Genomic DNA, 27,454 nt, shown 5'->3' on the forward strand with positions numbered 1-27,454 from the left:
GAGGTCAAAGGAACAAGGAGCCTGGCCTTGGCCGGTCAGCCAGGCTGGAAATACCCCTCGGTGGGTCCCCTCCTCCCACAACCCCAAGACTCTGGCTGCAAGTACCAACCAGGAAACCAGAGTCGGCATCAGGGGGACCCGGTCCTGAGGAACGACCTACTAGTGGGCCTCACCTCACAGGATGCTGGGTGACTCCACGGGACCGCGTCGGTCAGGCACGTCGCGCGGTGCCGAGGGCGGGAAGCACCCCCAAACTACCGTCAATATCCTTGTCCTCTTCCCCCAGCCCCTCCGCTGGCCCCGTCACCTGGAGCCCTGTAGGGGAGACAACTACCCACCAAAGTCCCTCTCCCTCCTCCACCATATAGTTTTGTCACTGGGAAGTAGTGGCCTGACCAAGGGCATCTCCAGCCTCCTCTGCAGGGAAATGTGACCCCGTGACTGCTCCCCCCCAACACACACACACACACACACTAACTGGGATGTGAGCGGGGGGGAGACACGTGTCATTTCCAGGCCAGGTTATCCAACAAGCTGGATGCAGGGAGGGGCTTCAGGGGCCGGTGGAGGAACCACAGACAGGAGCAGGGGGCTTCCTTTGCCCCTGTCCTCTGTCCCGTGTGAGGACCCACTTTGTGTTAACCCACCGGAAGGGACCAGGGGATTCGTTTTAAAAGCAGCAGTAAGCAGGCCCTACTCTGAACCAGCCCCAGACCCTCCCAGGCCGGCCAGGCGACCTTCTGTCCGGAAGGCCCACAGCCCAGGGCAGGTGACCCGGTCAGGTCACCCTTCAGGCCTGGGAGGGAACCAGCTGCTCAGCCATCTGCTGCTGTCCCCCCTGTGACTGCTGGGCAGCGACCTCCCCCCTCCCTACCAACTCAAGAACCAGGCAGAGCAAAGACAATCAGATAGTGCGATTTATTGCCCCCGCACCCCTCCTTCAGCCCCGTCCAGGCCCGGGAATAGACGGGACCCCATTCTCTGAGGGCTACCCTGGGAACAGGGGCTAGTCCTGCTCCAGCGCTCCTCCACCACCCCAAACCCAGGAAGGGGAGGAGGGACGAGGGCCAAGAAAAACAGGACCCGCGGGGAAGAAGAGAAAAAAACAACGGGAGGGGGGAGTCAGGGGGCGGGCGCGATCAAACGAAAACTCTAAAGGGAAAAGGGCCCTCTCTCCCTTCCCTCCCCAGGCTCCCCTGCACGGGAGGGGCCCGGCTGCTCTCCACCCCTCGCGAGCGCCCCAGGCGGCGGGGGAAGAGGAAGAGGGGCCAGGGGCCGCTCTCTCTCTCGGTCTCCGGTCTCCAGTTCTCCGCACGGTCTGTCCCGGACTCACCGAGAAGAGAACCGGGAGGGCGGGCCAGGCCGGGGGCAGAGTGCAGGGCGGGGGCGCCCGTTGCACCGCGCCGACCGCGGGGCGGCGCAGGGGAGCGAGACGAGGAGGCCACCGCCCCCCCCCCGCCGCCTCTGTCCATGTCTCCGCCTCCTCCGGGTCCTGCTCCGACCGTCGTCCCCGCCAAGCCCGAGGGGCCCTGCCCCCCCCCCCGGGCCTCCGCCCCTACCGGCCCTCCCCGCCGCGGCACTCGCTGCAGCGCCCCCCCGCCGCCTCGTGGTCGTCGTCGTCGTCGTCGTCCCCGCCCGCCCGGTAGTAGCTCTGTCCGCAGCGGCTGCAGACGGACGGCGCGCCCACGGCGTGCACCTTCTTGTGTCTCCGCAGCGCCGCGCCCTGCACGAAGCCCTCGCCGCACTCCACGCAGATGTGCGCGGGCTCCTCGCCCCCCGCCGCCCCGAGCCCGTCCCCGTGCTGGGCGCGCTGGTGGGCCAGGAGCCCCGCCCCGTGCCCGAAGCCCTTCCCGCACTCCACGCACACGTACGGCTTGGGGGCCGGGGCGCGCCGCGAGCGGGGCCCCGGCGCCTTGGCCCCCGCGCTCGCCATGGCGGCGGCCGCCGCGGCCCCCTCTCCGGGCGCGCCCACCACGATGATGCCCTCGCCGTCGCCCACCGGGATGGCGATCTCGCCGTCCGCCGCCGCCGCCTCCTCGGGCGCCTTGGCCCGGCGCACGCTGGCCGCCAGCACCTTGGCCGCCACGCCGGGCCCCGACAGCTCCGGGTGCAGCCGCAGGTGGCGCGCCAGGCTCTTGGGCTGGCTGAAGCCGCGGCCGCAGCGCGGGCACACGAAGGGCTTGAGGCCGCTGTGCGAGCGCCGGTGCTTGGCCAGGCTCTTGCTCTGCGTGAAGCTACGGCCGCAGTCGGGGCAGGCGTAGGGCTTCTCGCCCGTGTGGATGCGCTGGTGCTGCATGAGGTTGGAGCTCCAGCTGAAGCGCTTGCCGCACTCGGAGCAGGCGTACGGCTTCTCGCCCGTGTGGATGCGCCGGTGCTGCACCAGGTGCGAGCTCTGCGAGAAGGTCTTGCCGCAGTCGGCGCAGGCGTTGGGCCGCTCGCCCGTGTGCGTGCGCTGGTGCCTCGTCAGCTTGGACCAGTGGCTGAAGCTCTTGCCGCACTCGTTGCAGATGTAGGGGGCCGGGGGCCGCGGCCGGGGCGGGGGGCCGGCGGGGGGCGCCGACTGGGGCGGGGACAGCTTGGTGGGGGGCCAGCTGGGGACGTCGTCATCATCCATGATGAGGATGTCCACTAGAAGGCAAGAGGGGAGGAGAGTCAGGGAAGTCACGGCTGGGGGGTTGGGGGCGGGGGGAGGGGCTGTCCAGGAGCCAGAGCCTGGGGCTTCCACCGGGCCTGGCCTCGGGACCCCCTGTGATCGCAGAGGGCGGCTAGGCCCGGTCAGCGCAAAGCCCTGCCCACAGACCCGGCTGAGCAGACGCTCTCGGTCTCCGTTCCCTTACCCGCCCTGTTTTCCTCGAGCATCGCTCAGTCCCTAGCATTTTACTGAACATTCATGGCTTTACTGAACACTCAAGACTTCCCTCCCAGCTGCTTCCCCCACACCCAGAACAATGCCTGGGACACGGCAGGGACTCCAGAAATGTCTGGAAACAAACAGCGTCAACATGAAGGAACATGAGTGGAAGTCCAGGAAATGACCCTGAAACCCCAAGCACCAGGCTGGGGCAGGGAGGCCCCAGAGTGAGGGCGCTCGGACCGCAGCCCAGAAGCAAAGGCAGGCCTGGGGGAGAGGGTGTTACACCTGGGCTCTAGGAAGACTGTCCCGGTGCGGGTGAGGAAACAGGAAGGAGGAACTGGTCTGGTTAATGGTATCACAGGGACCACAGGCCAGCACGGGAGTCCCGCTACCCTGGAGTGTGACCTCACATACCAGAGCCTCTGTTACAGAGCCCTCACACTGGTCCCTGTCTGCCCCGCACAGACAAACAATAAAGTGTGGGGCCCTGACCCATCTCCCACGGTAAGGGAGCTGCGCCCCCACCCCCCCCACAACTGGCTCAGCTCAGAGAAGGCCCCTGTGCACCTGCGACCAGGACCGTTGCTCTCCCCGGCCAGCAGGGCCTCAGCCCGGGACCCCGCATGTGCCGCCCGGATCAGCCCGACCTCCACGGGTGCGCCCGCGGGCTCCCTTCAAACACTGCTCTCCCCGCTCCTTCCCTCACCGGACCACATGCTCCAGCCCAGGGCAGACCGGTCCTGCATCCAACAACCGGGCACGGGCCGGGCCCACAGGCTCGCACACCAACCCGTGGGAACACTGGCAAACACACAAAGAAGCAAGAGGACGCACAGAGGCTGGCGCTAGGTACTTAACCAGCTTCAGTGAGATTAGGTCCTGTGAGCAGGGCGCTATGAATCGGGTCTTTACAGCACAGAACCCGAGGCACCACGCAGACCAATCAAAACCTGGAAGAGGCAGAGCCGCCCCGCGCCCCTGCACCACACACTAAGGTAGTGCTCCTCCAAGGGGGGGCCCCCCCCCCGACAGTGGCATCAGAACCAGCAGGGAAGGCAGGGTCTCGCTCAGCTGCCCCGGGCCTGGCGTTTCAGCAGCTCTAGGGCAGGGGGCTCAGCACCGCGTGACCCTGGCTCTGAAGACCCACCACTCCACGGCAGGGAGCCTGGGATCTGGCCTGTACCGGATACAGAATCATCTGGAGCAAAAAAGTGCAGGTAGGAAGTTGGGAGGGGTGGGACTTCCAAAGAACAGGGTGGAGCCCGTTTTGGTGTCAACACCAACCAACAAATGGAGTTACTAGCACATCCGGTGGAGACACACAGAGACACAGGGACAGAGACAGAGAGAGAGAGGGAGGGAGGGAGGGAGAGAGAGAGGGGGGGAGGGGGAGGAAGGGAGAGAGAGAGGGAGGGAAAGAAAGACAGAACAAAATCGGACGTGCGAGGGGCACCTGGGTGGCTCAGTCGGTTAAGTGTTTGACTCTTGATTTCGGCTCAGGTCACAATCTCATGGTTTATGAGACGGAGCCGCACATCGGGCTCTGTGCTGACAGTGGGGAACCTGCTTGGGACTCCCTCTCTCTGCCCCTCCCCTGCTCATGAGTGCACAGGTGCTCTCTCTCTCTCTCTCTCTCAAAGTAAATAAACTTTAAAAAAAAGACGTTTTGCTTTTTAAGTTGTGGAGAACGTTTAACAGTACGCTGTGTTCACTAAATCTTCAGCTACGAAGGGTGTTTACACAGCCACCACGCACATTCTGAGTACAGTCGAGGCTTGTGAAACGCTGATCCCCAGGTCGAGGGCTCGTCCTCACCCCAGAGCAGTGTGGTCGCATGAGTGCAGGCCAGAGACCTGGGCACCTGGTCCAGAGTGGGACGAGATCCAGGAGGACGGGCTGTAGCCTCCAGCTGATGGGGCGGCTGGGTTTTGTGACATGCCTCAGCTCAGGCTGAGTGAATTTTCTGCCTGTGTCCAGCTGCCCACACACACCACTGCTTTTTCAAGCAGGTGTTAAAGAAATTGCTAAGGGGGGAGGGTTTTCATCACTCTGGGAGGCAGGTTCTTTTCCAACCTGCGGGTTCCTGGCCCTCTGAGGACCTCTGGATGCTGGTGTTTGCTTTCCGAGAATCGGCTGGCTCTGGGCTCGGAGGTGGTGGTGAAGGGCCAGCCTGGGGGTCAGGCAGGAAGTGAGCAGCCGCCCTCTGACCCCCCTCCTCACTAGGGGCTTTTCTCTGAGAGGATTCAAGGAACTGCTGGAAATAGAGGAGTGTAGTGACCAGTAGAAAGAGCTCACTCCACAAAAATAGCAGAAGTAACTGCCCTTCAGCGGAGGGGAGGGGAGGGGAGGGGAGAAGAAGGGAAGGGAGGGGAGAAGAGGGGAGGGGAGGGGAGGAGGAGGGGAGGGGAGGAGAGGGGTCTCCTGGCACCAGCACTCACAGCAAACATTGTCTCGACCTGGCCCAGCTCAGGGCCTCAAGCGGACCACCCTCTGGGGCTGAAGCTGGTGGTTGACCTGGCCCAGCTCAGGGCCTCAAGCGGACCACCCTCTGGGGCTGAAGCTGGTGGTTTAATTCAACGACGTTAGCCCTGCTGTTGTAAAACACACAGCCAGGGACTCCGAGGACCCCAGAATGGAATGCAGAGCTGAACACAGAAATACAGACAGACAAGTGCCCAGGTCAGGCAAGACACAGGGCCTGGCCACACACAGGGAAGCCCCTCCCGCACTCAGCCCTCCCACCATGTGCCCCTGCATTTCTCGGTGGCTCTGTTGCCCATGTGCATCCCCGGAAGCTGCAGTGTGGCCCTGTCCCATTACTTTTTTTTTAATTTTTTTTTTAATGTTTACTTATTTTTGAGAGAGAGATCATGAGCAGGGGAGGGGCAGAGAGAGAGAGGGAGACACAGAATCGGAAGCAGGCTCCAGGCTCTGAGCCGTCCGCAGAGCCCCACACGGGGCTTGAACTCACGGATGGCGACATCATGACCTGAGCTGAAGTCGGACACTCAACCGACTGAGCCACCCAGGCGTCCCTGTGGTCCGTTACTTTTCAGTTCGGAGTGTCTGAGAGTCTCTTTCAATCCAGACTCCCCTGTGTCTTGCTTTTGCTCACAGAGCGCGGGCTGCGTGTGGTTCAGCAGGTGACTGACTCCGTCCCCAGACCTGCTGTCCGAAGACCCTGCCCCTGCCTCAAAGGTACACGATGTCTGTCCGCCATGCCTGTCTGTCCGTGCCATCGGCGTCCAGTGCCTGTCTGTGCGGTCAGCAGCCACTGGCGCTCAACACTCAGGTGGCCCGACTCACTGAGTGTGCAGAACAGAGCTCCCTTTCTCAACATCGCCATGAACTCCTGGATGTAAACGCATATGGTGGGTCTCACTCCACTGCCGTCATTACAGCTAGCGGACCTCCCAGTGTCCCGTCCACAGCAAGCTGCGGGGGCTCCACACCCCCAGACGGGGCCCAGGGGGTCTTCTGGCGGCTTCCCTGTGACCCAGCCCGAGAAGTTCCAGGCTCATCGACGTGTCCCACCCGGACGTGAAACACGCTGTTTCTCCAGGAGGCCCTGGGCTCTTTTGGCAGAAAATACTTCAAGACCACAATCAGGAGAGGATCACTGTTTGTTTTCTCTCCTTACAATAAAATTCCTCTGAGTTCACACTGACACTTCCCAGACAAATCCGGACCTACAGGTTTTTCTAGAGTCTTCTCTGTGATCTCTGCATCTCCCCTCTTCAAAGGGGAAGGAGAGAATCTGAATGCCCCAGAGTTACTTACTTGCTGACCCCACGTTAGTTTCGAGATAACCACCGAGGAGCAAGTAGCTGCCTCAGTGCGGGCCAGAGACCTGGACGCCAGGCCCAGAATCGGAGAGAGATCCCACCATTGCCAATTACGATTCCTGAAAACACAAACGAAGAGTGGCTTTGGGTGCGCAACTCCTGTTCACAGCCGGTCCTCTGCCAGCCACGTGTGCGGTCCCGACCTACCCTACCTCCCGGGGTCTCATGAAGCCCAGCGGGCTCACTGCCTGTCTGTCCTCGCCAGTGTCTGTCCGAGCCTCACTTGCTAAGACTCCTCAGGAGGGCCCACAATGCGGTGGACAGAGCCACCCAGGCGCCTCCAACTCGTGGGTCAGTTTTTTGTTTTTTAGTGTTTATTTATTTTTGAGTGAGTGTGTGAATGGGAGAGGGGCAAAGAGGGAGACACAGAACCCGAAGCAGGGTCCAGGCTCTGAGCTGTTAGCACAGAGCCTGATGCAGGGGCTCCAACTCAGGAACCCCGAGATCATGACCTGAGCCAAAGTCAGATGTTTAACCAACTGAGCCCCCCAGGCGCCCCCGTCAGTTTTGAGAAGACCCTTGGCTCCCTCTGCCTTCCCCGGGAATCCTACACACGGCTCCACTTTCTTCGGCACAAAGGGCTGCTGACACACTGCCAGCACCCGCCCTCTGCCCACAGGCCCCGAGGTTTGCAGCCAGTGACCCGAACAGAACGGGGCCTGCTCTCCTGATGCGACACTCTCAGATCTGTGATTTGCTCTTTCAACACCTAAGTTTTGCATTCCAGGAAGGTTCCCTATTTACTCCCTGTCTTTGCTTTGGGTTTCTGCAGGACTGCCCCCTCCAATCACTGGGGTTCTGGCTAGCTTCAGTTTTTGGTCCGTTTTAATCTTTCTTCATTTCTCTTTTATTTAAAAAAGGTATTTTTTAATGATTTACTCTTGAGAGAGACAGAGCATGAGTGGGGTAGGGGCAGAGAGAAGGGGAGACACAGAATCCGAAGCAGGCTCCAGGCTCTGAGCTGTCAGCACAGAGCCCAACGTGGGGCTCGAACTCACAAACGATGAGATCATGACCTGAGTTGAAGTCAGACGCTTAACGACTGAGCCACCCAGGTGCCCCCCTTTTTTATCGTAAAATGTCCTTTCTCGCTGGTTATCATATGTAAGTGCTGAATCACGCTAAATTCTACTCCTGAAATCACTATTACACTATTATGTTCGCTAACTTGGATTTAAATACAATTTAAAAAATTTTAATAACAGTAATAAAGTAATAAAATAAAATGTCCCTCCTTTTTATCTCCAATTTTTCTTGGGGAATGTGTTGTTTTTATTCTGCCCTGACTTTTCTCTTTCAGGCATCACTGTGAAATCTCTCATATTGCAAACTCACTGCTGGGCTGTGCACCCCTGCTTCTGAGTGTTCTGACTTTGCCCTCTGACCCTATCTGGGGAGGTGTTATCTGCCCATGTTCCCTTTTATTCTAATAGCTTTTCGGGGTGGGGGCGGGGTGGGGGCAAGGTTCCGGGTAGTGTTTTGGCTTCTAACGTCCTGGCTTCATGGCTGAGAGTCTGTGACACACTCTCCCAGGATTCCTGGCTCTGCGGCCACCCCTGTTTTCATCTGTGGTCAAGAACAGTTCCCACTCAGTTTTGGGTCCCCTCCTGGAAGGTTCCACCCCGCGTGGGTCCTGCCCTGGCAGGGCATTCGACCTGGTGGGCACCAGAGCCCATGCGTGGGCCCCAGGCCACTCCAGCCCCTCAGACCTTCCTGCGGCCCCGAGCTCCCTGCTCCCAGTCCGGACAGAACACCTCCAATCTCAGGTGCTGGCCTCAGTGGGACCCCCAAGCCTTCCAGTGAACCCGAGGGCTATTTGGGGCTCTTCCTCCCTTTCTTCCCTCCAGCACAATGCTACCAGCACACAGGCCCGGGGCAGTTGGTTTGTCCCCACCCAACCGTATTTGGGGGCTCACGGGGGCACCTTCACACTAAGGTGTGTGTCATCAGCATGGCCTGGGGCATGTGGCTTTTTATGTGTGGGTCTGGGGGGAGTCCAGGGCTGCCATCATGCTGGGCTCAGAAGCAGCATTTGAGGGCAGCTCTACGGAATGACTCCAGGGCGCGGCAGAGGGAGGTCAGAACCCATCCTCCGGCAGGTGACTTCTGGATGCCAGCTGACATCTTTCCTGTTGGGAGGGCGCCCTCCTCAGAATCACGAGGTCTTTTCTATTCACATACCCATTTTTCTGGATTACTCTGTAGCTAAAGCCCAGATAGGCCTGGACGGCTCTTCCCCCCCTGCCACTGCCTGACCCCACACCTCTGGCCAACTCCACCCTGGACGGCCAGTTTGGGGCCATCAGGAGGCGCCCTTCTCCTGGGCACTCCTGGGAACCATCAAATTGCCTGGAGGTGGCCCAGCCTCCCCGCCCAGCACTGTTTCTGGCATCCCAGCCTCCCAGGGCGGCCGGTGGCCGGACAAGCCCGGGACACGCAGAAGTGCTTCTAAGACACCAGCCTCTGTTGACAACGGCACCAGCTAAGCCTGCACACCATTCCCCAAAACATCCCAACACGGGGAAAACAGAAATTCCTGCGGTTTCACAGATGGTTGGGGCAAGTGCACCCCAGGGAAAGGAAACGCGACCCCCTGGCTCTTTTCTCTCGTGTGTGCGGAGCTGCCTGACAAGCACCGCCCGGGTGACCGGCCGCCTGCCCTGGGAGCAGCGGGCTTCAAACTGGGTCACGGCCTGGCAGCAGGGGCCAGCTCGGCGTGGAGAGGATGGCGGCATCCCGCCCGAAATAGAGCAGCAGGGGAAACGAACAGCCTGGGTGCCGCCAGCAGTAGGACTGATCCGAGACTTTTACCTCAACGCTCAGCACACACACACACGTACACACACACACACACGTACACACACACACACACACACACACACACACACACAGAGGGGCTGGGGGCGAGTGTGCAGGCGTGTGAGAGGTGGGGCGGGGACGCTCAAACTTGTGGGGACATGGAGCTGGAACGTCCTGCAGACACCATGGGCTGGAGCCCAAGCCCACCTCCTGGTCTGCCCCTTGAGGCCCCACCACCCAACGCGTGGCCTGAACGAGCCTCAGGCCCACGACCTATAGCTCCTGAGGGGCTGGCGGCCTCCAGGGAAGTACAAGGCACCCCTGCTCCCACAGCAGCCCAGACAGCTTCCCCATCACTCCTGAGCACCAGAAAAGGCCCTTCCCCCTGGGGTGACCCTGCTGGGTGCTGCCCACGGTCAGTCCTGTCTTCCTCGCCAGAAAATCCCCAGCACAGGGCTGAGCTGGGACAAGCCAGGCATGGTGACCCTGAAGCCACCCCCTACGTCACGCGTCCCCGACTGGGCCAACCAGACCCAAACGGGGTTGACGGGGAGAGAGGCCTGGGCGGCCCTCTCTGCATCTGCCGTGCCCCTCCCGTCCTTCACTTCGGGCGGGTGCCTGGGCGGACCTGAGAGCTGAGGCTCCACTCGGGAGCGTGGGGGCGGCCGGGACAGCACGCAGAAGGCCACCCAGGGCCAGGACGCGGCGGCTCGTGGAGGAATCACGGAGAAGTGGCTGAGCTAACCACCCCCGAAAGCACCCTGCTTGCAGCCTGCCATCCCAGACCACACGTCGTTCCCGTCCTTCCCGTCCAAGCCACCAGGACGGTTCCCTGTGGTTCCGCCTCCAGCTGTGCACGGGGACCCCTCCAGCCGCTGGAAGACAGCCCCGGGCTACAGATGGTGTCCCGGGTGACCCCGGCAGGTGAGCGGAGCAGGGCGTGGGGGTCACTGCAGGTTACCTCAAGGAGCTGCCGCTGGCAGCTGGGGACAAGGGTGGACACAGGACTGCGTGGAGCTCAGTCAGCTGGGGGGAGCGGGGAGACTCCAGGGTGCAGTCCCAGCCTCCACGGCCAGGGATGCCTGGGGCCACGTGGCTGCGACTCAGGGCCGCGACAGCACTTCCCAGTCTTCATCTTCCGGCCCTGGGACGGGACAACAGGCCCACCCCACCTGCCTTCTCCCAGCTCCAGCTCGCTCTCGGGGGCCGGCAGACACCAGCCCCTCTCACTCACCGCTCACCAGGCCCCGTTCCTCTCCACTCTCCACGGAGCCCAGCCTGCCTGTGCACACGTGTCCTCCCCACCCCGAAGGCCCAACATCCCTCTCGGGCAGGCCCAGGGAATCACACCACCAGAGCCACCACAGCGGCAGCCAGCCGGGGCCTCGGGGCCTCGGGGCCTCGGGACATCAGGGCAGGAGTCCGGCACAGTAACGGTACCACGGGAGGCTCTGTGCACAGGGAGGCAGGAACCTGGCGGGCCCACAACGATGGGATGCCCAGCAGCTCGGTGTCCACAACAGTGGGACGCCCAGCAGTGCCCAGCAGCTCGGAAGCATCCGGGCATGGGGCTCACTAGCTGAGCTGAGCGAAGGGAGGGTCACAATGTGGTGACACCACAGTGGGGGATGGGGAGCACAGGCTCAGGACAGCCGGCTGGACAAGGGGGATGAGACAACCCACCTGTACGCTTTCAAGGTTTCATAAGGAGAATAAGTTAACGGAGGACTCATAAAACTAAAACTAACTTACTCAAAGGCAGACGTACACTCTGGAGAAAACGGGGTGTTTGGACAGGGACTGGGTGTTTCATTAGGTGGGGTCAGCACTGTGTCCTTGTCGTTTTGGTCGTGCTCTTATAGAGCCTGCCCCTCTGGGAACTTGCAGGTGTAATGATACAACGTCTAGAATTTTCTGTAACTGCTTCAGGGGGAGAAGAGGGCACAAGTGGGGACATAAGAGTGGTGAAGGGTCTCGGATCGCCAGAGTTCAGAAGAAATGAACAGTCGTTACACCACTCATGTTTCAAATTTCCACAACAAAACAGGCTTTTAAGTTAATTTTAAGAGGGCTAGAAGGTTGGGGCACCTGGTGGCTCCGTCTGTTGAGTGTCTGATTCTCGATCTCAGCTCAGGTCGTGATCTCACAGTTCGTGAATTCGAGCCCTGTGTCAGGCTCCGTGCTGTCAGCACGGAGCCTGCTTGGGATTCTCTCCCTCCCTCTCTGCCCTTCCCCTGCTTGTGCTCTCTTACTCTCTCTCTCAAAATAAATAAACTTTAAAAAAAAAAAAAAGGGGGGGGGGCTAGAAGGGCAAGAACACAGGTCAGGAGAAGGAGGAGGAGCAGGCCCGGGGGCGCACCAGGGAGGGACAGGCGTGGGTCCTCCCGGTGGGGGCAGCTGGGTCAGAGTAAGCACAGAGCCCCCGTGACTCGGTTTCCTGCTCCGTACCCAAGGCTGCTGGGGCCCTCCCAGCAAGGAGCTGCTCTTCCTTCTCCTCCAGACGATCTTAGAACAAAGAAGCGGGAGCGGCCCGGGGCTTTGTAATAACATCTACCCCCACGTGTGGTCCGGGCCCTCATAGCCCTTCTCTTGGCAACTGCAGTACACTGGCACAAGGGGGTGAACTCAGTGCCTGTTTTGAAAATAAAGTTTTATTGGCACGTGGTCACATTCATTCACTTCCAGATGGTCCGGCTGCTTTCCTGCTGCAAGGGCAGGGCACAGGGTCAGAAAACCAGAAGTATCTCCCCTCTGGCCCTTTACGGTAAAAGCCATTTGCCAACTCGGTGCCGGCCCCGGCCGAAAACACCTCATCGGCAGCACGAGAAGAACGTCCGTGCTTTATTTCCCGGCTGCCCTACAGGAAAGCCCCCGGCAAGCAAACCCCAGGCCCCACGAGCTCAAAAAGGAGTTTTATTCGACCCAAATAACGCTTTATTAAATAAAACAAGGTACCAGTATTTAAAAAGTGAAACATTTCCCATAAAAACCCAGATACCCAGCTTTCCCCAAAAACCCAGCAGACAGCCGCCCCTGTAGTCCTGTCAGCTCAGGTCACGGTCCCACCCCAACCCTGTCACACCCGCCCCCTGGTCTACAGTCTCTTGCTTGGGAGAAGCACAGGGCAGCGTGGCCAGGCCGCTGGGGGGCGAGGGGGCTGGGCCATGAGGGCAGGAGGAGGGACGGACAGCAGCAGCCCCCAAGGGCTCCCAGAGCCACAGGAGGAGAGGTGCAGGGAGCCGGGGTCCAGGAAGGGGGCAGGATCGGCCAAGAACCGCCCAAGGCCACCTCACCTGGGTTCTCATGACTGGCCATCTGCTGGTCCTCGGAATCCAGCGGCCCCGGAGACCAGGCCTCTTCCCGAAGCTCCATGTCTGGGTCCCTGTTAGGAGAGGATGAGACGGAAGGACAGAGCTTACAGGATGCCAGGCGCCGCATTGGCTCCAATCCGCGCTCAAGCACGGCCCCGGCAGACAGAAGGCGTGTGGCAGCAGGTACCTGAGGGACCCTGCATGGGGGACCAGCCCAAGGCCACACCCGATCTGGGGAGGAGCGGCTGCCAGCCAGGCTCGTGTCCCAGAACCGCCAGGGCGAGACACCGCCTCCCGCCTGGGCCTCCACGGCCGCCCCACACGTAATCGCCACCTTGGACCTGCCGGGGACCCAGGAGCGAGGAAGCCCTCCATCCACGACGCCCCGCCAGTCACAGGGTTGAAGGGCTGGCATGCCGGGCCCACGCCCAACGTCACGGGGAAGCAGACCGACGCAGGCACCCAGGTCACCCACGGGGTCACGTTCTGTGGTCTCAAACGTGCATGAACTAAGAGAGTCCACATCAGGGTCCTGGGGGAGGTAGCTGAGTCCCCAGGATACCTGCACTCAGAGGGGTAGCCAGACAGCCCCCAACGCCCTCCCGACCCCTTACCTCCTTACTGGCCCCAAGGGCCAAGGCCTGGCTCCTGGGGCAGACAGCCCCCCACCTCTTCCTGCCCCCTCCGGCCTCCATGGTGCACTGAGCAGAGCTGGGCAGGCGTCTACCCTGTGTCTTAGACTCGGGCAGGGTGGGAGACCTAGGCGGCACCCGGCCCCAGGCGTTCGGCCCCTCGGGACCCGCTCCCTGCTGTGGCCTCACTCCCTGGCAGGAAGCCTGCAGCGGGCAGGACCTCTGACAGGAGGCTGTAGCAGGCCAGGAGCAGTCGACTGGACCTCAAGGGCTCCTCTGCACCGTCAGGCCCTCGGGCCCCAGACCAAGGGAGCTGCTGCCTTAAGGTGAGCGCACGCAGCTCTGAGAAAACCGCCCCGGGGTCCTTCGCCTGCCACAGGACCTCACAGGGCAGCACCTGCTGCCCGGCATCTGGGAACGGCAGCCATCGGCCCCCCCCCCCCCGCACCACACACCTCCTCGCAACCTGCTTGATCCACTTCTCTCGAATCCCCCACCGACAAGGGGCTCACCGCCACCCAGGCACCAAAGGAACCAACCGTTCCAAACCCGTTCCGCCCCACAGTGGCCTCTACTGACATCTGAGAGGAAGCCAGGCAACCGGCCGTCCCGCTAACAGACACACGCAGACACGTCTCCTGGGTCTGGGCCCTGTTCTACGTGGTACGGACACCATTAACTCTGAGCAGGCAGCACCGCTGCCCCACCATCAGATGAGGAAACTGAGGCAGGAGCGGCAGCGATCCGAAGGCACACGGCACGCAGAGAACTGCAAACACGCAGTCCAGGTCCGAGCGAACAGGACAGCCTGGCCCAGCCGGCCCCACCCCGCAGGGCCTGCGAAGCGGCAGGAAGACAGATGCTGCTGTCCCCCCACACCTCCCAAGAGCTTCCCGCCCCCCAGCCCCGGCTCCACATCACCCTGCACGGACACGCTCTGAACGACCACCATCCCATCGCAGCAGAGGGGAGATCACCAGGGAGCAGGGACAAGATGCCAACAGTGTGGCCACAGAGCCCCTGGCCCCAACCGCTCTGCCTTCCTGACACCCAACCAGTCATCACAAGGACCTGTAAGAGCACAGGACGTAACCAAAGACCAAGGCAGGGGGCAGGCGAAGGACACCGACGAAGGGATGGAAAGCAGCTGACTCGGAGGCGCTGGGGGGAGGCAGTGAGGAGCCCCTGGTCGGAGCCCCCAGCCCGGGCCTTCTCATGGCCACCGTGCCACCAACCATGACAGGGAGCCACCATGAAGTGGGGCCAGGTCAGGAGACCGTGCCCTGTGCAGGCTCTCACCCCCACGCGTGGTCACAGCGCCCACTGTGACCCGGAGGCACCTGCCTCACTGATCAGAGGCTCCCCCTCCACACAGGGCACTTATGGGACTAACCAGAAGACAAGGCGGGAGAGCCAGCAATTCTGCAGGGGCCGGCATGTGCTCGGTGGCACAGTCCCTTCCTGCCTACCTGTCCCTGCCACCCCCACCCCATGGGCACGGGGTGGTGAACAGGCCACAGCCCAGCCTCACAGGAGGTCCCTGCCAGTGATGAACAAGCAGGTGAGTGAGACAGTGAAGTTCATGGAGGGGAGGGGAGGGGAGGGGAGGGGAGAGACAGGCAGCTGCACCAAGGCATCAGAAGAGGATCTCGCAGGTGGAGGGGCCGCAGGAGAAGCATGGACTGGGAGGGATGCTGGTGGCAGGAACAGCAGGTACCAAGGCCCCAAGGCTGGAGATGCAGGGCTGGGAGGATTCTCTTGCAGAGCCCAGAAGGCCAAACGGAGGACTGAGCTCTTTGAATCGTGGTGATCCCTTTGAGCTGGGCACCGTCACAACACTGGGGCTCACTGATGTAGGGGCGCCAGGTCCTGGAGGTCCCTTGCAGCAACGGAAGGAGCACCGATGGTGGGCAGCCAGGACTCACTCGGCACGCACAGTGCCACGTGCAGTGCCACAGGGTCTCCCAAGGTCCAGGAGGGTGTGGAGATGAGGGAGGGAGGCCCCCCGAGCAATGTTCCACCCTGTCTGCCTGAGCCATCACCGCCCCAGAGGCCTCCCAGCCCCCAATCTGCCCCACCCTGGGACCCACGAGGTGCCCGACACGCACAACAGCGCCAGGTGCCGATGGGGGCTGAGGATAGGCGCGTGGCACACGCCTGAATGGGCGTGAACAGAACAGAGGCTGCAGGAACAAATGCCCTGCAACTGTGTCCCCCTTGCCCACCCACCCGCTCACACCCCACAGGGAGGACGGACTGCACCCCAGAGCCCAGTGAGCCCCAGCCAAGAGCGGGTGCCACACACGGTTCGGATGAAACCAGGCTGGCATAGTCCGGCCACTCGGCTGTGGAGCCGCAAATGCTCTGACCCTGACCAGATAACCGCCTTCTCCAGAAACTAACTAGAGGGGAAAACCCGAACCTGGAAAAACGCTGCTTGCAGGGGAACAAGAGTTCATCACAGCCAGATTTCGAGCAGGGAAAAACTGGAAAGAAGCCACCAGCGCCGGTGGGAGAGCTTAAGAAAATCCCACAGAGGGCTGCCTGGGCAGTCAGTGAAACGTCCAACTTCAGCTCAGGTCACAATCTCACGGTCTGTGGGTTTGAGCCCCGCGTCGGACTCTGCACGGACACCTCAGAGCCTAGAGCCTGCTTCGGATTCTGTGTCTCCCTCTCTCTGCCCTTTCCCTGCTTGCGCTCTGTCTCTCTCTCTCAAACATAAACATTAAAAACAAACTTTTTTTAAGGAAAAGTAAATCCCACAGATGTCACAGCCTCACAGACGCTGGTCCTGATGCCCCCTGATGAGAGCAGACAAGCGATTTTAACTTTTTTCTTTTTGTTTATCTTCATTTTCTCTATTTTTTCTTTTTACGTTAACGGGTAATTACTTCTGTAACAGGGGAAAGACTAAAAATTGATTCCTTTCTGGGACAGCCGTCGCGTATGGCAATGGGAAACTCACTGGGTGTTGAGGGGGCAAAGTGGACGCAGCCGGATGGCCCTCGGGTCACACAGGGTAACCGCGAACCCACAAAAACCCTCATGCTCGGCTGGCGGGCGTGCAGGACGGGGCGGCCGCCGTGGACAACAGTCTGGCGGCTCCTCACGTGGTAAACAGACTTACCTTGTGACCGGCGACTCCGCTCCTAGGCACACACCCACGAGACATAAAGCACGTGTCCACACGCAGACCAGCCCACGAACACTCACGGCAGTGCCCTTCGCAGCATAAACACCAGAGGAAGAAACCAGCCACAAAGGATGCGGACAGCAGATTGCATCTATGCGGACGGCCAGGACAGACAGGAGCGGCTGCCAGGGGCTTGGGGGTGGAGACAGAGAGGGATCGCTAATGGGCTTTTTACGGAATGAGAAAACTCTGGAATCAGACCATGGTGACGGTTGCGCAACGTTTTGTGAATATATTAGAAGCCGCTAAACTGTACGCGTTAAAGGGTGAATTTCACCACATGTAAGTTACACCTCAATTAAAAACAAAGACTTGGGGCGCCTGGGTGGCTCAGTCGGTTGAGCAGCCGACTTCGGCTCAGGTCACAATCTCGCGGTCCGTGAGTTCGAGCCCCGCGTCGGGCTCTGGGCTGATGGCTCAGAGCCTGGAGCCTGCTTCCGGTTCTGCGTCTCCCTCTCTCTCTGCCCCTCCCCCGTTCATGCTCTGTCTCTCTCTGTCTCAAAAATAAATAAAAAACATTAAAAAAAAAAAACAACCAAAGACTTGGGGCTCCTGCCTGGGGGGCTCAGTCGGTTGAGCATCCAAGTCTCAACTGGCTCAGGTCATGATCTCACGGTTCACGAATTCCAGCTCCACATCAGGCTCCTCGCCCACTAGCAGGGCAGAGCCTGCTTGGGATTCTCTCTCTCTGTCTCTGCCCTTTATGTTCTCTAGTGCTCCCTTTCTCTCAAAAAAAAAAACTTCAAAAAATAAAAAAAACAAGACAGACTTCAAAAAACGTAAGGGCCCCCTGATAACAAGGCCACAAATGCTAAAAGTGAGGCAAGAAGGGAGCATCTCTACTTGCTAAATGAAACATTGCCCCATTCATGAACCGCTTAACAAAGCCAATTGTGTCCGCAAGAAAAGCGAGGTAAGCCACAGGAAAGAGCCGGTAAGTGCCCACAGGGTTGTGGCTGGCGGGGTTGGGGTGAAGGAGGTGGGCCCGGACAGCCGGCTTGGCTCCCTCCTCTGTACACGGAAACTTGTTTGCCAAGTGGGCATGCTGTGCTTCCCCTGAATTAATGTGTAAGTCACTGACAGCAGGGACTTCCCGGCCCCGGGCCTCCACCGCAGGCCAGCTTCCTGCAGCAAAAAGGCCTCGGCCTTCGCTCCGTCCCCTTCCTGCCCCCGTCCTGCCCCGCCCCCCAGGGAACCTTTGGGCTCTGGGGCACCTGGACCGGGCGGCGGGGACAGGAACCCCTTCTCGCTGTGCCGGACAGCGAGGTGTCAGCGGCTGCCCCACGGCCCAGTGAAGTTCCCGGGCAGCCAGCAGATGGTCACCCAGAGCCAGGAGCCTGGTGCCCACACGGAGGCAGTGAGGGAGCCAGTGCAGCGACACATGGGGGCTCCCTGTGAACAGAGCAGAGGCAGGGCTCCATCAGGGCCACCACCAGGGCCATCTACCCCAAATAGGCCACTTTGCTTCCTGGAAGCAGGAAATGAAACCCGCACAGCAAAGTGCCCTCCCTGGACCAGGAGGAAAGACCATCCTTCCCTCCAGACGCCAGAGAAGGAAGTGTGTATAAACGGACCTCCTAACGTACCCTTCTGTCCTCCAGTCCCCTCCAGGGGGACCCTTCTGTCCTCCAGGGGCTGCAGCACCTTGGCCTCCGAACTTCTCTGGGTGTTCACTTCTCTCGCTTGGGCTCCCGTGTTTGTGGAAACACAATCCGCGTGCTTTTCTCCCATTGATGTGTTTTAGTCACAGCAGGAAACCCTAAGAGGGCAGGGGAAACTCTTACCTCCCCCACAGACCACTGGAAAAGGCCTCTTTGTGGGACAGACCGGACTGAGAGGGAGTCATAGTCACGGTCCGCCCGCCCATCAGCTACCCCCTGCTACCAATGGGTTTCACCTGAGTGTTTTAATGGTCACCCTTTAAAATATATCTAAGTAGCGGGGCACCTGGGTGGCGCAGTCGGTTAAGCGTCCGACTTCAGCCAGGTCACGATCTCGCGGTCCGTGGGTTGGAGCCCCACGTCGGGCTCTGGGCTGACCGCTCAGAGCCTGGAGCCTGTTTCCGATTCTGTGTCTCCCTCTCTCTCTGCCCCTCCCCCGTTCATGCTCTCTCTCTGTCCCAAAAATAAGTAAAAAACGTTGAAAAAAAAATTATAAAAAAAAAAAATATATCTAAGTAGCTACGCCACATCCTCGATCATGCCCCTTGGCCTGTAAACCCCAAAATATTTACCTTCTGGCTCATTACAGAAAATGTGTGCCAACCCTGATATAAAGCAACGAGGGCCACCCAGACTCCCTGGCCAGGCCTGGAGGTGCTCTGCCTCCTGCGGGAAGCAGAGAGGGCCAGAGGAGTGTGCCTGAGGGGCCTCAGCAGGGATGCCAGTCGGAAGGAGGCCCTGAGCTCGGGCACTGTCCTGAAACCCCAGTAATTTTCTCTGCATCTGTGTTTGGCACATCAATTGTGACAGGACAAGGAAGTGTGCACCGGGCACTTAGAGCCGGGCCACGCCCTGTGCCTGAGAAATCCGGGCAGAGAGGGTCTGGGCTCCCGTGGGCATCTCCACGTGGAGGGAGCTCAACGGCAAATACCAAGTGAAATCACCCTGACAGATCGCGAGACCCCAGAAGAAAGGAAAAAGCTTTTTTCCTGCTTTTTGCACAAGCAAGGGGCTCACCTCTTCATTTTGCAGAGTCCCAAAAATTATGGAGCCTGCCCTGGGGGCAGCAGATGAAGCATTAGGGGCAATGAGGCCCGAGCGCATACAGGTCACACAGGCCCTGGCCAGGAGTCTGCACGTTAATCCCAACACAGCAGGAAACCATGTTTTCACAGAGGATTTGCAGAGGCCTTGGAAAGACAAGGATGCATCTTCTGGGGCACCTGGGAGGCTCAGTCTGTTGAGCGCCGACTCTTGGTTTCAGCTCAGGTCATGATTTCACAGCTCGTGGGTTCGAGCCCCGAGTCGGGCTCTCTGCTGACAGCACAGAGCCTGCCTGGGATTCTCTCTCTCCCCCCTCTTTCTGTGCCCCTCCCCCAGCTTGTGTGTGCTCACTCATGCTCTCAAAAAACGACGCACCTTCTTGTTCTGACTTTTGAGGGGTCAGGAGGTTTCCCGCTGGACCTGCCAGTCAGGGGTGAGCCAGGAGCAGGGCACACTCCCGGGTTACACCACCTCCCAGGGGATTTAAGCAAACTACGGGGTGAGGCCACGGCCCACAGTGGTGCTACCCTGGCCTGGAAGCTGGGCCCTGCCGGCCACTGCCCAGCACTGTGATCCTCCCTGCGATGACCAGCAGGTGCCCCAGGGGTGAGCGCACGAGGCAGGGAGGAGCCAGGGGTCCTTGTGAAGAGTTAGGAAGGGTGTTCACTACACGTACCCAGGCCCTTCCTCTCCCATCCACTCACTCACTCACTCACTCATTCACTCGCTCATTCACTTGCTCACTCACTCATTCACTCACTCGCTCACCCACTCATTCACTCATTCACTCGCTCACTCACTCATTCACTTGCTCGCTCATTCATTCATTCACTCACTCACTCATTTGCTCACTCACTCACTCACTCACCCACTCACTCACTCAAGGAGCTGCTGAGCCCTCCAGTCAGACCCTGGGGGCCTGTGGCTTACGGGTCCTACACCCAGGATCTCAGAGGCATGGGGGAAGGGCTGCAGCCCCCGACCCACCTCCCACTTGCTGTGAAGGAAGCCAGATTCTGCACTGTGACACCTTTGGAGACCCGCCTACCCCCCATGCTCCCTCCCAGCCCCCCAGTTTCTCCCCACAGCTTCTGTGTGACCTCGCCCATTCCTGAAGATGAAGAACGGGCCTCCCCCAGCCCGCCGGAGCCGGGCCCTTGAGCGATCCAATTAGCACAGGGGCAGACAGGGCCCAGCCACTATGAAGCTCAGACAAATTATTGTTATTATTGTTGTTATGAGATCCCGCCCACCTGCTCTGGATGCCAGCCCACCAATTAGCCCCTCTCTTTCTTCTGCTGCCAATCTCACTGCCTCCCCTCCCCCGCGCCAAGCAGCTCCAAACCACCCCTTCTGAACCCGTGCCTGGCAGGGCCCTTCCCTCCAGGACACCCCCCTGCCTGCCTTCCTCCCTCCCTCACCTCCCAGCCCTCCCCTCTCCTCCCATCTCTTCCTCCCTCAGAGCTGGGCTGTGACTTCCACCTCCTGCCTTACCTCCCACCCACTCCCAACCACTCCCCCAGCCTCTGGGTCACCAAATCCAAGGGCTATTTAACCCCTGTGCTGGCAGCGAGCACACGTTCCCCTCCCCTCACAGGGCTCCGTGGCCCAGCCACCTAGGACACAGTCCTCCCGCCTCCTCCTTCCCACCCCGTCCACCCTCCCCCTGCCTCCCCATGCCCACTCCCTCCCAACACCCCTTCAAAGTCTGCTCCCCACACCAACCCACTCATCTTTCTAAGTCACTCAACTCAAACTGCCCAACTGAAGATGAGCAAAGTGCTAGAACAGACGTCCTCTAAAGGGCTGAGGAGAACATAACAAGACTCTCAGCCTCATTCACCATCACAACAGGGTCCCACGGTGTCAGAACACAGGTGACAGAAAGCAGAAGACATCAAGAGCTGGCGAGGAGGAGCACATCCTGGAACCCGCACGGGCTGCTGGCTGGGCTGGGAAATGGGGCAGCGGCTCTGAAGGGACTGGCGGCCCCGGAAGGTAAAGCACAGAACCACCACGGGATCGTGTCACGCCGGCTTTGACTAGACACCCAACAGAGACAGGAACAGGTCCGCACTAAGTGTGCACACGTGCGGTCACAGAGGCATAAACCACGACGCCCAGACACAGAGACAAGCCAACTGCCCATTGACAGACAAACTGATACACAAACTGTGGTTCGATCACACGACAGAACGCTATCCTGTCACATGCCGCGTCACGGATGAACCCAGAAAACCTCACGCTGCGTGAAGAGGCCACACATGGAGAGCCCGTTCACATGAAATACCCAGAACAGCAAATGCAGAGACGGGACATGGATTAGGGATTCCAGGGGACGGGGGGCAGAGAAGGGGAGTGGGTGCAGCCTCTTTCTGGGATGACGATGACATTCTGGGGCAATGGGCGTACCTATCTGTGAGCACATCACCCACCACCGAATTGTGCACTGTAAGCGGGGGGACCCGTGTGGAACAGGACTCACGCCACTGCCTGGCCTCGACTACCCTGCTGCATGTGCCCACTGCGCTTCACCCAGCCCCTCGATCCCACCCCCACCTCCCGCCCATGGCCTGTCCTCCACCCACCTGGCACCTTCTCACCTTTCCAGGGTCCACTCATGTGTCACCGCCCAGGCCGCCTAGGCCCCGCCCCGGTTCCCCTGGCTGGGCACCACCACCTGGAACCGTGCCTTGTGCACAGAGCTCACTGACGGGAAGCAGCCTCGTGCGCACGTCCCTCGCTCAGCAGGGGCCACTCGGACCCCAGGCCCCTTTTCGGCCAGGATGGTGATGCCCACAAACCCCTCCACTCTCCTCACCAGCTCCTACCCACTTCCCTTTTCTGTGGGCAGCTTCACCCCTCACTCCAAGCCTGAAAATCCACGCGCTCCCTCCTCTGCCCCCACCTGGATCACCTCCGACCCCCACAGCTGGGCCTGTCAGGCTCTCCCCTCTGGTTTGAACACTGAGGGATAGTCTGCAGCACCATGGGAAGCGCAAGCCCTTTTCCCTGGGGACAGGGAGCTAGCTCTCTGTCAACCTCTCCCGTCCCATTCCTTCCACAACGATTGGTCTGCTCAGACTCTTTCCACCTTACCTGGGTCGGCTGAGTAGACCCTACTTCCCCAGAATGTAACCCGCACCCCATCCGGGTTGTCCAGTGCTCTCAGAAAGAGCTGAGCAAAGCAGTCCGTTTCGATCCTGCTCCTCTGTCCCCTCCCCACCCCCACCCCCACCCGCTGTCTTCCCCTTTTCCTGGACTGCCTCCCAGGGAGTCTATCTCATGGCTTGGTCGCTTCCGTCCACCTCCCGTCTAGACTGGCCACCATCCTCAGGGGCACCACGCACCCCTGCCTCCAATCCTTCGTGGCCCACCCAGGGTGCAGCCCACCCCAGGGGCCCTGGCAGGAGGCACACTCCAGAGGCCCGAGTCACCACTCCCCGCTACGTCCCAGAGAGAAAAGTCTCTAGAATTCCCAGAACCTCCCTGTGCTGTTATGGCGGCAGGCGGGTGGGGAGTGTGGAGGCCACCTGCCACCATCCGGGAATGCTCAGCATTCAGATCTACAGAGATGTCTGTGAACACTCCTGATTCTTAAATCTTGGCCAATAACTAAGCATTGCTTACACAAACAAAAATATTCTCCAGGACAGAGAAAAAAAAAACGCAAGCACCCCTACAGACCGCCTGTGTGTCACTGGTCAATCAGACCAGTGGGCCAGACCCCCATTCTCTAGTGGGCCTGTTTGTCCACATTCTACCTGCAGACGGGCTGCCGGGGCCCAGCAAAAGTAGCACCTCCCCCAGGAAGCCTTCCCAGACTTCTCTCCTCCCTTAGCTCAACTGTCCTCTTTTCAAATAATAGTAACAGATCCCACTCACCAAGCACAACTACACCTCAGACCTGGGTGCAGGGTGCTGTGGGTTCATAATCCTAATCCCCACAACCCCAGGCGGAAGAGAGGACAGGCTCTCTGGGCAGGCTGCCAGAGTCAGAATCGGCCCCACCACCCCCCAGCCATGTGACCTTGGACAAGGTGCTTCAGCCTGTGAGCCTCCTCACCCTCGTGAGTCCTGCATCAAGATCAAAGCAGAGCTCTTCGTGAGTGAAGAGCTCAACAGGGAGCCAGATGCCCAGTACGTGCCTTGTGACCCCTGAGAGGACTGTTCAAACTGGGGTTCAGACAACTTGGGTGGCTGACCTGTCATCACAAAACCATGAAGTCGAGGAGCACAGACTCCAGCCGGGTCGGCCGGCCTCCAAGGCCGTCTCTTTTCTCCGCGCTCTTAGGACGCCAGCCCGGCTTCCTTAACTTCCCCTGGTGGTCTGGCAGAGCAGCACAGGGCCCTGGTCCACCCACCCAGGCTCGGCGTGGCTGCCTGCTCAGCAGTCGTGAGGCGACAGCTCTCTGTGCTGCTACAACAAAGCCGCCGACACCATGAGCGTCAGAGTCACACCTGAAATGAGAGGCTGGGTCTCAGAGCACCCTGAACCAGCCAGTGACCCTGCAGATACCTTCGTGACAACGCACCCGTGGCAGAGGGAGAGCAGAGTCCCCAACCCTAGGACTGATACCTAAGAGGCCTTCGTGACAGCCTGGATCTCCCCAGACCCCAGGCGGCGGCATGATGGTGAAGGGCCAGGTCCCGGACTCTCGCACACACTGGTGATCCCATGCAGCTGTGGGGCCTGGGGCTCGATCCGCCACCCCTCAATTGGGGGGCAGTCACCCCCATCCCAGGGCCTCTCAGAGCTCAGAACAGCGAGTACTAAGCGCAGGACCAGACGCCCACCAGGCGCTCAGAAAGCCAAGTGCCAGCAAATTTAGTCTGTCTCCACCAAGAGGGCAGGGCCATAGCTGACTCCCAAGGCCCCAGCTCCCAGCACACACAAGGCCTTGGGCAGCATGGAGGACAGCCAAAGGAGCTCACCGTCCTCCTCCCCGGAGTCCCAGGGTCCTCTCGGCCAATCCCTCCCTGTCCTTCAAGACTCGGACACACCACCTTCCCCAGGACATGCTTCTAGAGTTCCTGGGAGCTGTTCTGGGAAATTCCCCCAGTCCTTTGCTGCTTCTGTGTGTGTCTCCCCAACAGGTCTCCAAGCTGCTGCAGGACAGGAACTGCCAGGGCCACCCGGCTCCGACTCTGGGCCAGGGGAGCCTCTTCTCCCACTCCACAGCGGAGCACTGCACCCGTGGGCCCAGCACACAGCCGAGTTGTCCAAGGAACGCTAGGCTGTGCTATCTTAGGGGAAAGGAGGAAACGGAGCATGAAAAAGGGAAGTGACAGATCCAAGGTCACTAGGATGGAAGACACAGGAGACAAGGCCTGGCCTAGGAAGGCCTGGCCCCGGAGCCGTTCCCACATAGTTTATGGTCACTTCTCTGAGGTTTGTTCTCACTTTAAACGGAAAGCATGAAGAGCTTCCCTACCAAGATCAATACTATTATTAACATTCCATTTCACCTGGACAGAAATTGAGATGTTAACACTCGTCTGTGCTGTAAAATCACAAAGTCTGAGGTGTGGAGCTGGGATGTGAACGCAGGTCTGTCTGACCCCAGAGTTCTTAATTAATTGGTCACAGTGCTCCTCATGGGCCAGGCAGGGTGACAAGCCCTAGCCCTGCTCCAGCTCCTCAGCTCGGCTGGGGTGGGGGTGGGGATAGATCTGGAAAGCTTCCAGGGAAAAAACTAAGACATGAGATAACACAAGTCGGAATCCGATCTGAGTGGCGTCAGGGCTGAGGCAGAAGGCCGGAGGGCCAGAGGGGACTACAGCAAAGGCAGGCAGGTGAATGCCAGCTGCATTTAGCCAAAGAGGCTTACAGCCTTACAGAGGAGATAAGCCAGGATCAATGGCAACCGTGCGTCCCCAGAGCAGAAGCCAGCTCTGACTCCCAACTGGATCCTCGGCATTGCCCAACGCGGGGCCTGGCACCAGGAAACCACACACCGAGTCACTCCCTTCCTGAAAGCCCCCGGGACTGGGCTGTGCAGGGATGCCAGCCCTGGGCTCCCACAGCCCTCCCCACCTCCCGATAAGGGATCTGGGTGGGGACTCTGCCCTCCTGCTCCAGGACCTTGCTCATCTCTCTGCCCTGGCGCCCAGTACGGGGCCGGCCCTGGAGGAGCCTGTGGGTCACTTGTCCATCGGGTGATGCCGCCATCCTGGGCTGGCCTGACCCCACGGGGCCAGTGGCACGTATCTCCAGGAACCGGGGTGTCCCCCCCTTGAGACCCGGACAGGGTCTGGGGTATAAAACAGCACAGCTAGATGCCCGGGAGGCCTCGGGGTCGGCTTCGGGCCGGGCCACCGTCCGCCCCTGTCCCGCGGGCCACGCGGTGCCTGACCTTGGCCCAGTCACTTCCCCTGCGGCGCACGCGCTTCCTGCCCGCCGCCCGCGCCGGAGCGAATGAATGAGCCTCCCGCCGGGCGAATGCCCTAATCACCGGCCGGATCAAAGGCCGCACGCAGCCCGCCCAGGGCAGCAGCGGAACCCGGGCTTCTCTGAAAAGGGGAAGGAGGTGGGGTGACAAGCCGGGGACCCAGACGCGCCCCCCGGGCCGCCGTTTCCGGTCAGGCCAGCCCAGCCCGCGCGTCCCCTTCCCCCACCGGGGCCTCAACTTCCCCCGGGAATCGCCACCACTTCCGGCCACGACCTGCCGGAGAAGCTGCGGCGGCCCCACCCCCGAGCCCCCAGCCCGAGCCCCCGCGCTGCGCAGGCGCGCTCCCTCCCCGGCGCGGCCCCGGCGCGGCGCCGCGCACGCGCGCTCCCCGCGGCTCCGCCTGGCGCGCCCTCGCCCGCCCGCGTCACCGGCCGCGCGCCCACTCACGCCCCCCCAGCACGCGCACGCGCACTCTCCCGCCCAGTCGCGCTCGCCCGCCCGCCTCCCCGCCCGCCCCCCGCCCGCAGCCCGGCTCCCGAGGCGCGCGCCCACCCGGCCCTGGGTTCACGCCCCCCGCCCCCGCGCCCTCCCCTCACCTCCTCGGTCCCGGGGCCGCCGCGCCGCACTCCTCCTCTCTGCTCCCTCGCGGATGGTGGCAGCGGCGGCAGCGGCGACTCAGACCCTGGGGTCAGGGGGACGGGCGCCCAGGCCGGAAGTGACCTTCCTGGCCGCTTCCGCCCGCGCTGCTCCCCCTCCCCTTCCCACTCCCCCTCCAGCCTCCACCCCGTCCTCGCCGCTCTAGGAAGGCGAGCCCGGCGACCCCCTAGCCGCCGCCCCCCAAGCTCTATGGTACGGAGCGGACGCCCCTGGGAGCCACTTCCGGACACGTCTAGGACACGGGTCCTCCGTCCCCGCTCTATGGCGCCGCGCGCCGAGGGGCTTCGGGCCCCGCCCCCTTCCAGGACAGGAGGCGCGGGCCCGGCCCGTTAGGCGGAGACTTCCGGGTGCTCGGGAGGTACCCCCCCCAACCCGGCTCCCGGCGCTCGCGCCTGCGCGGTCGGCGCCCCGCGCCAGCCTGGGGCGGAAAGGTGTGGGAGAGAGTGGCGGCTAGGGCCGTTCGTGCCACCCCAGGTCCTCCTGTCGTCTCTATCATCGTAACCCCTTCCGTGCCGGGGCTCGAGGCGGTGGCAGCGTCCGCTTGTGGAGGCAGCTCCGGGGCACAGCCCTGACGAGCCCTGCCCGGTGTCCGCGACTGAGCCTAGTTAGGGTCCCGGAGCGAATCTCTAGGGTGGGGCTGGCGGCGGGGGAACCTGCTGCCCCCAAGGCAAGACCCACCAGTGCCCTCGTTTAGTGCACCTGCCACCTGCCAAGCCGGGCGACCAGCCAGCCCCTTTCTTCCCTGGGTCCCTGCCCTCTGGTGGGAGAGGGGAATGCTGGTCTCAGGTTTCACCTGAAGCCAACCCTGGAGCTGAGAGGGCTCACCGCCCCCCCCCCCCCCCCCCGGCCTCAGTGCCCTCCCTTTTAAGGGGGTAATAACACGTTATGCTCCTGCGAGGTCTTTGCATACATTAGGATCCGTTAATAACCTATTCCTCTTTTGCAGATAACAAGGGACAGAGAGCTCAAGGCACCCGCCGAAAGTCACATGCAGAGAATGCAGAGCCTGGGCTCCAACCGTGGGCTCACTCCCGATGATTCCTGTATTTGACCGTGCCTAAACTGC

At 61.0% G+C, this 27,454-nt stretch overlaps 1 protein-coding gene across 5 annotated transcripts; it reads right to left on the minus strand.

The window, feature by feature from the left end:
- Positions 1-899: 899 nt before the first annotated feature.
- On the minus strand, positions 900-26,483 carry ZNF787 (zinc finger protein 787). 5 transcript variants are annotated; one of them, XM_030297816.1, is made up of 4 exons: positions 26,328-26,483; positions 18,221-18,393; positions 12,792-12,880; positions 900-2,628 (listed from the first exon to the last, which is right to left on the minus strand). In XM_030297816.1, the coding sequence occupies exons 3-4, from the start codon at positions 12,868-12,870 to the stop codon at positions 1,556-1,558; spliced, it is 1,152 nt and encodes a 383-aa protein (XP_030153676.1). In that variant the 5' UTR covers positions 12,871-12,880; positions 18,221-18,393; positions 26,328-26,483; the 3' UTR covers positions 900-1,555. The 5 variants fall into 5 exon arrangements, with proteins under 5 accessions (XP_030153676.1, XP_030153675.1, XP_030153678.1 ...); XM_030297815.1 differs by lacking the exon at positions 26,328-26,483 and adding an exon at positions 19,313-19,580; XM_030297818.1 differs by lacking the exon at positions 26,328-26,483 and adding an exon at positions 16,569-16,766 and having other exon boundaries at positions 18,221-18,370.
- Positions 26,484-27,454: the final 971 nt, after the last annotated feature.

Source organism: Lynx canadensis, chromosome E2 (genome assembly GCF_007474595.2).
Source record: "Lynx canadensis isolate LIC74 chromosome E2, mLynCan4.pri.v2, whole genome shotgun sequence".
NCBI lineage: Eukaryota > Metazoa > Chordata > Mammalia > Carnivora > Felidae > Lynx > Lynx canadensis.

Bases quoted from the DNA above. Each gene is read 5' to 3' on its own strand.
- ZNF787 (XM_030297813.1), bottom strand. From the start codon at position 12,870: ATGGAGCTTCGGGAAGAGGCCTGGTCTCCGGGGCCGCTGGATTCCGAG. The intron at 2,629-12,791 runs GTGAGGTGGCCT...CTTGCCTTCTAG, and splicing joins GGCCAGTCATGAGAACCCAG to TGGACATCCTCATCATGGAT.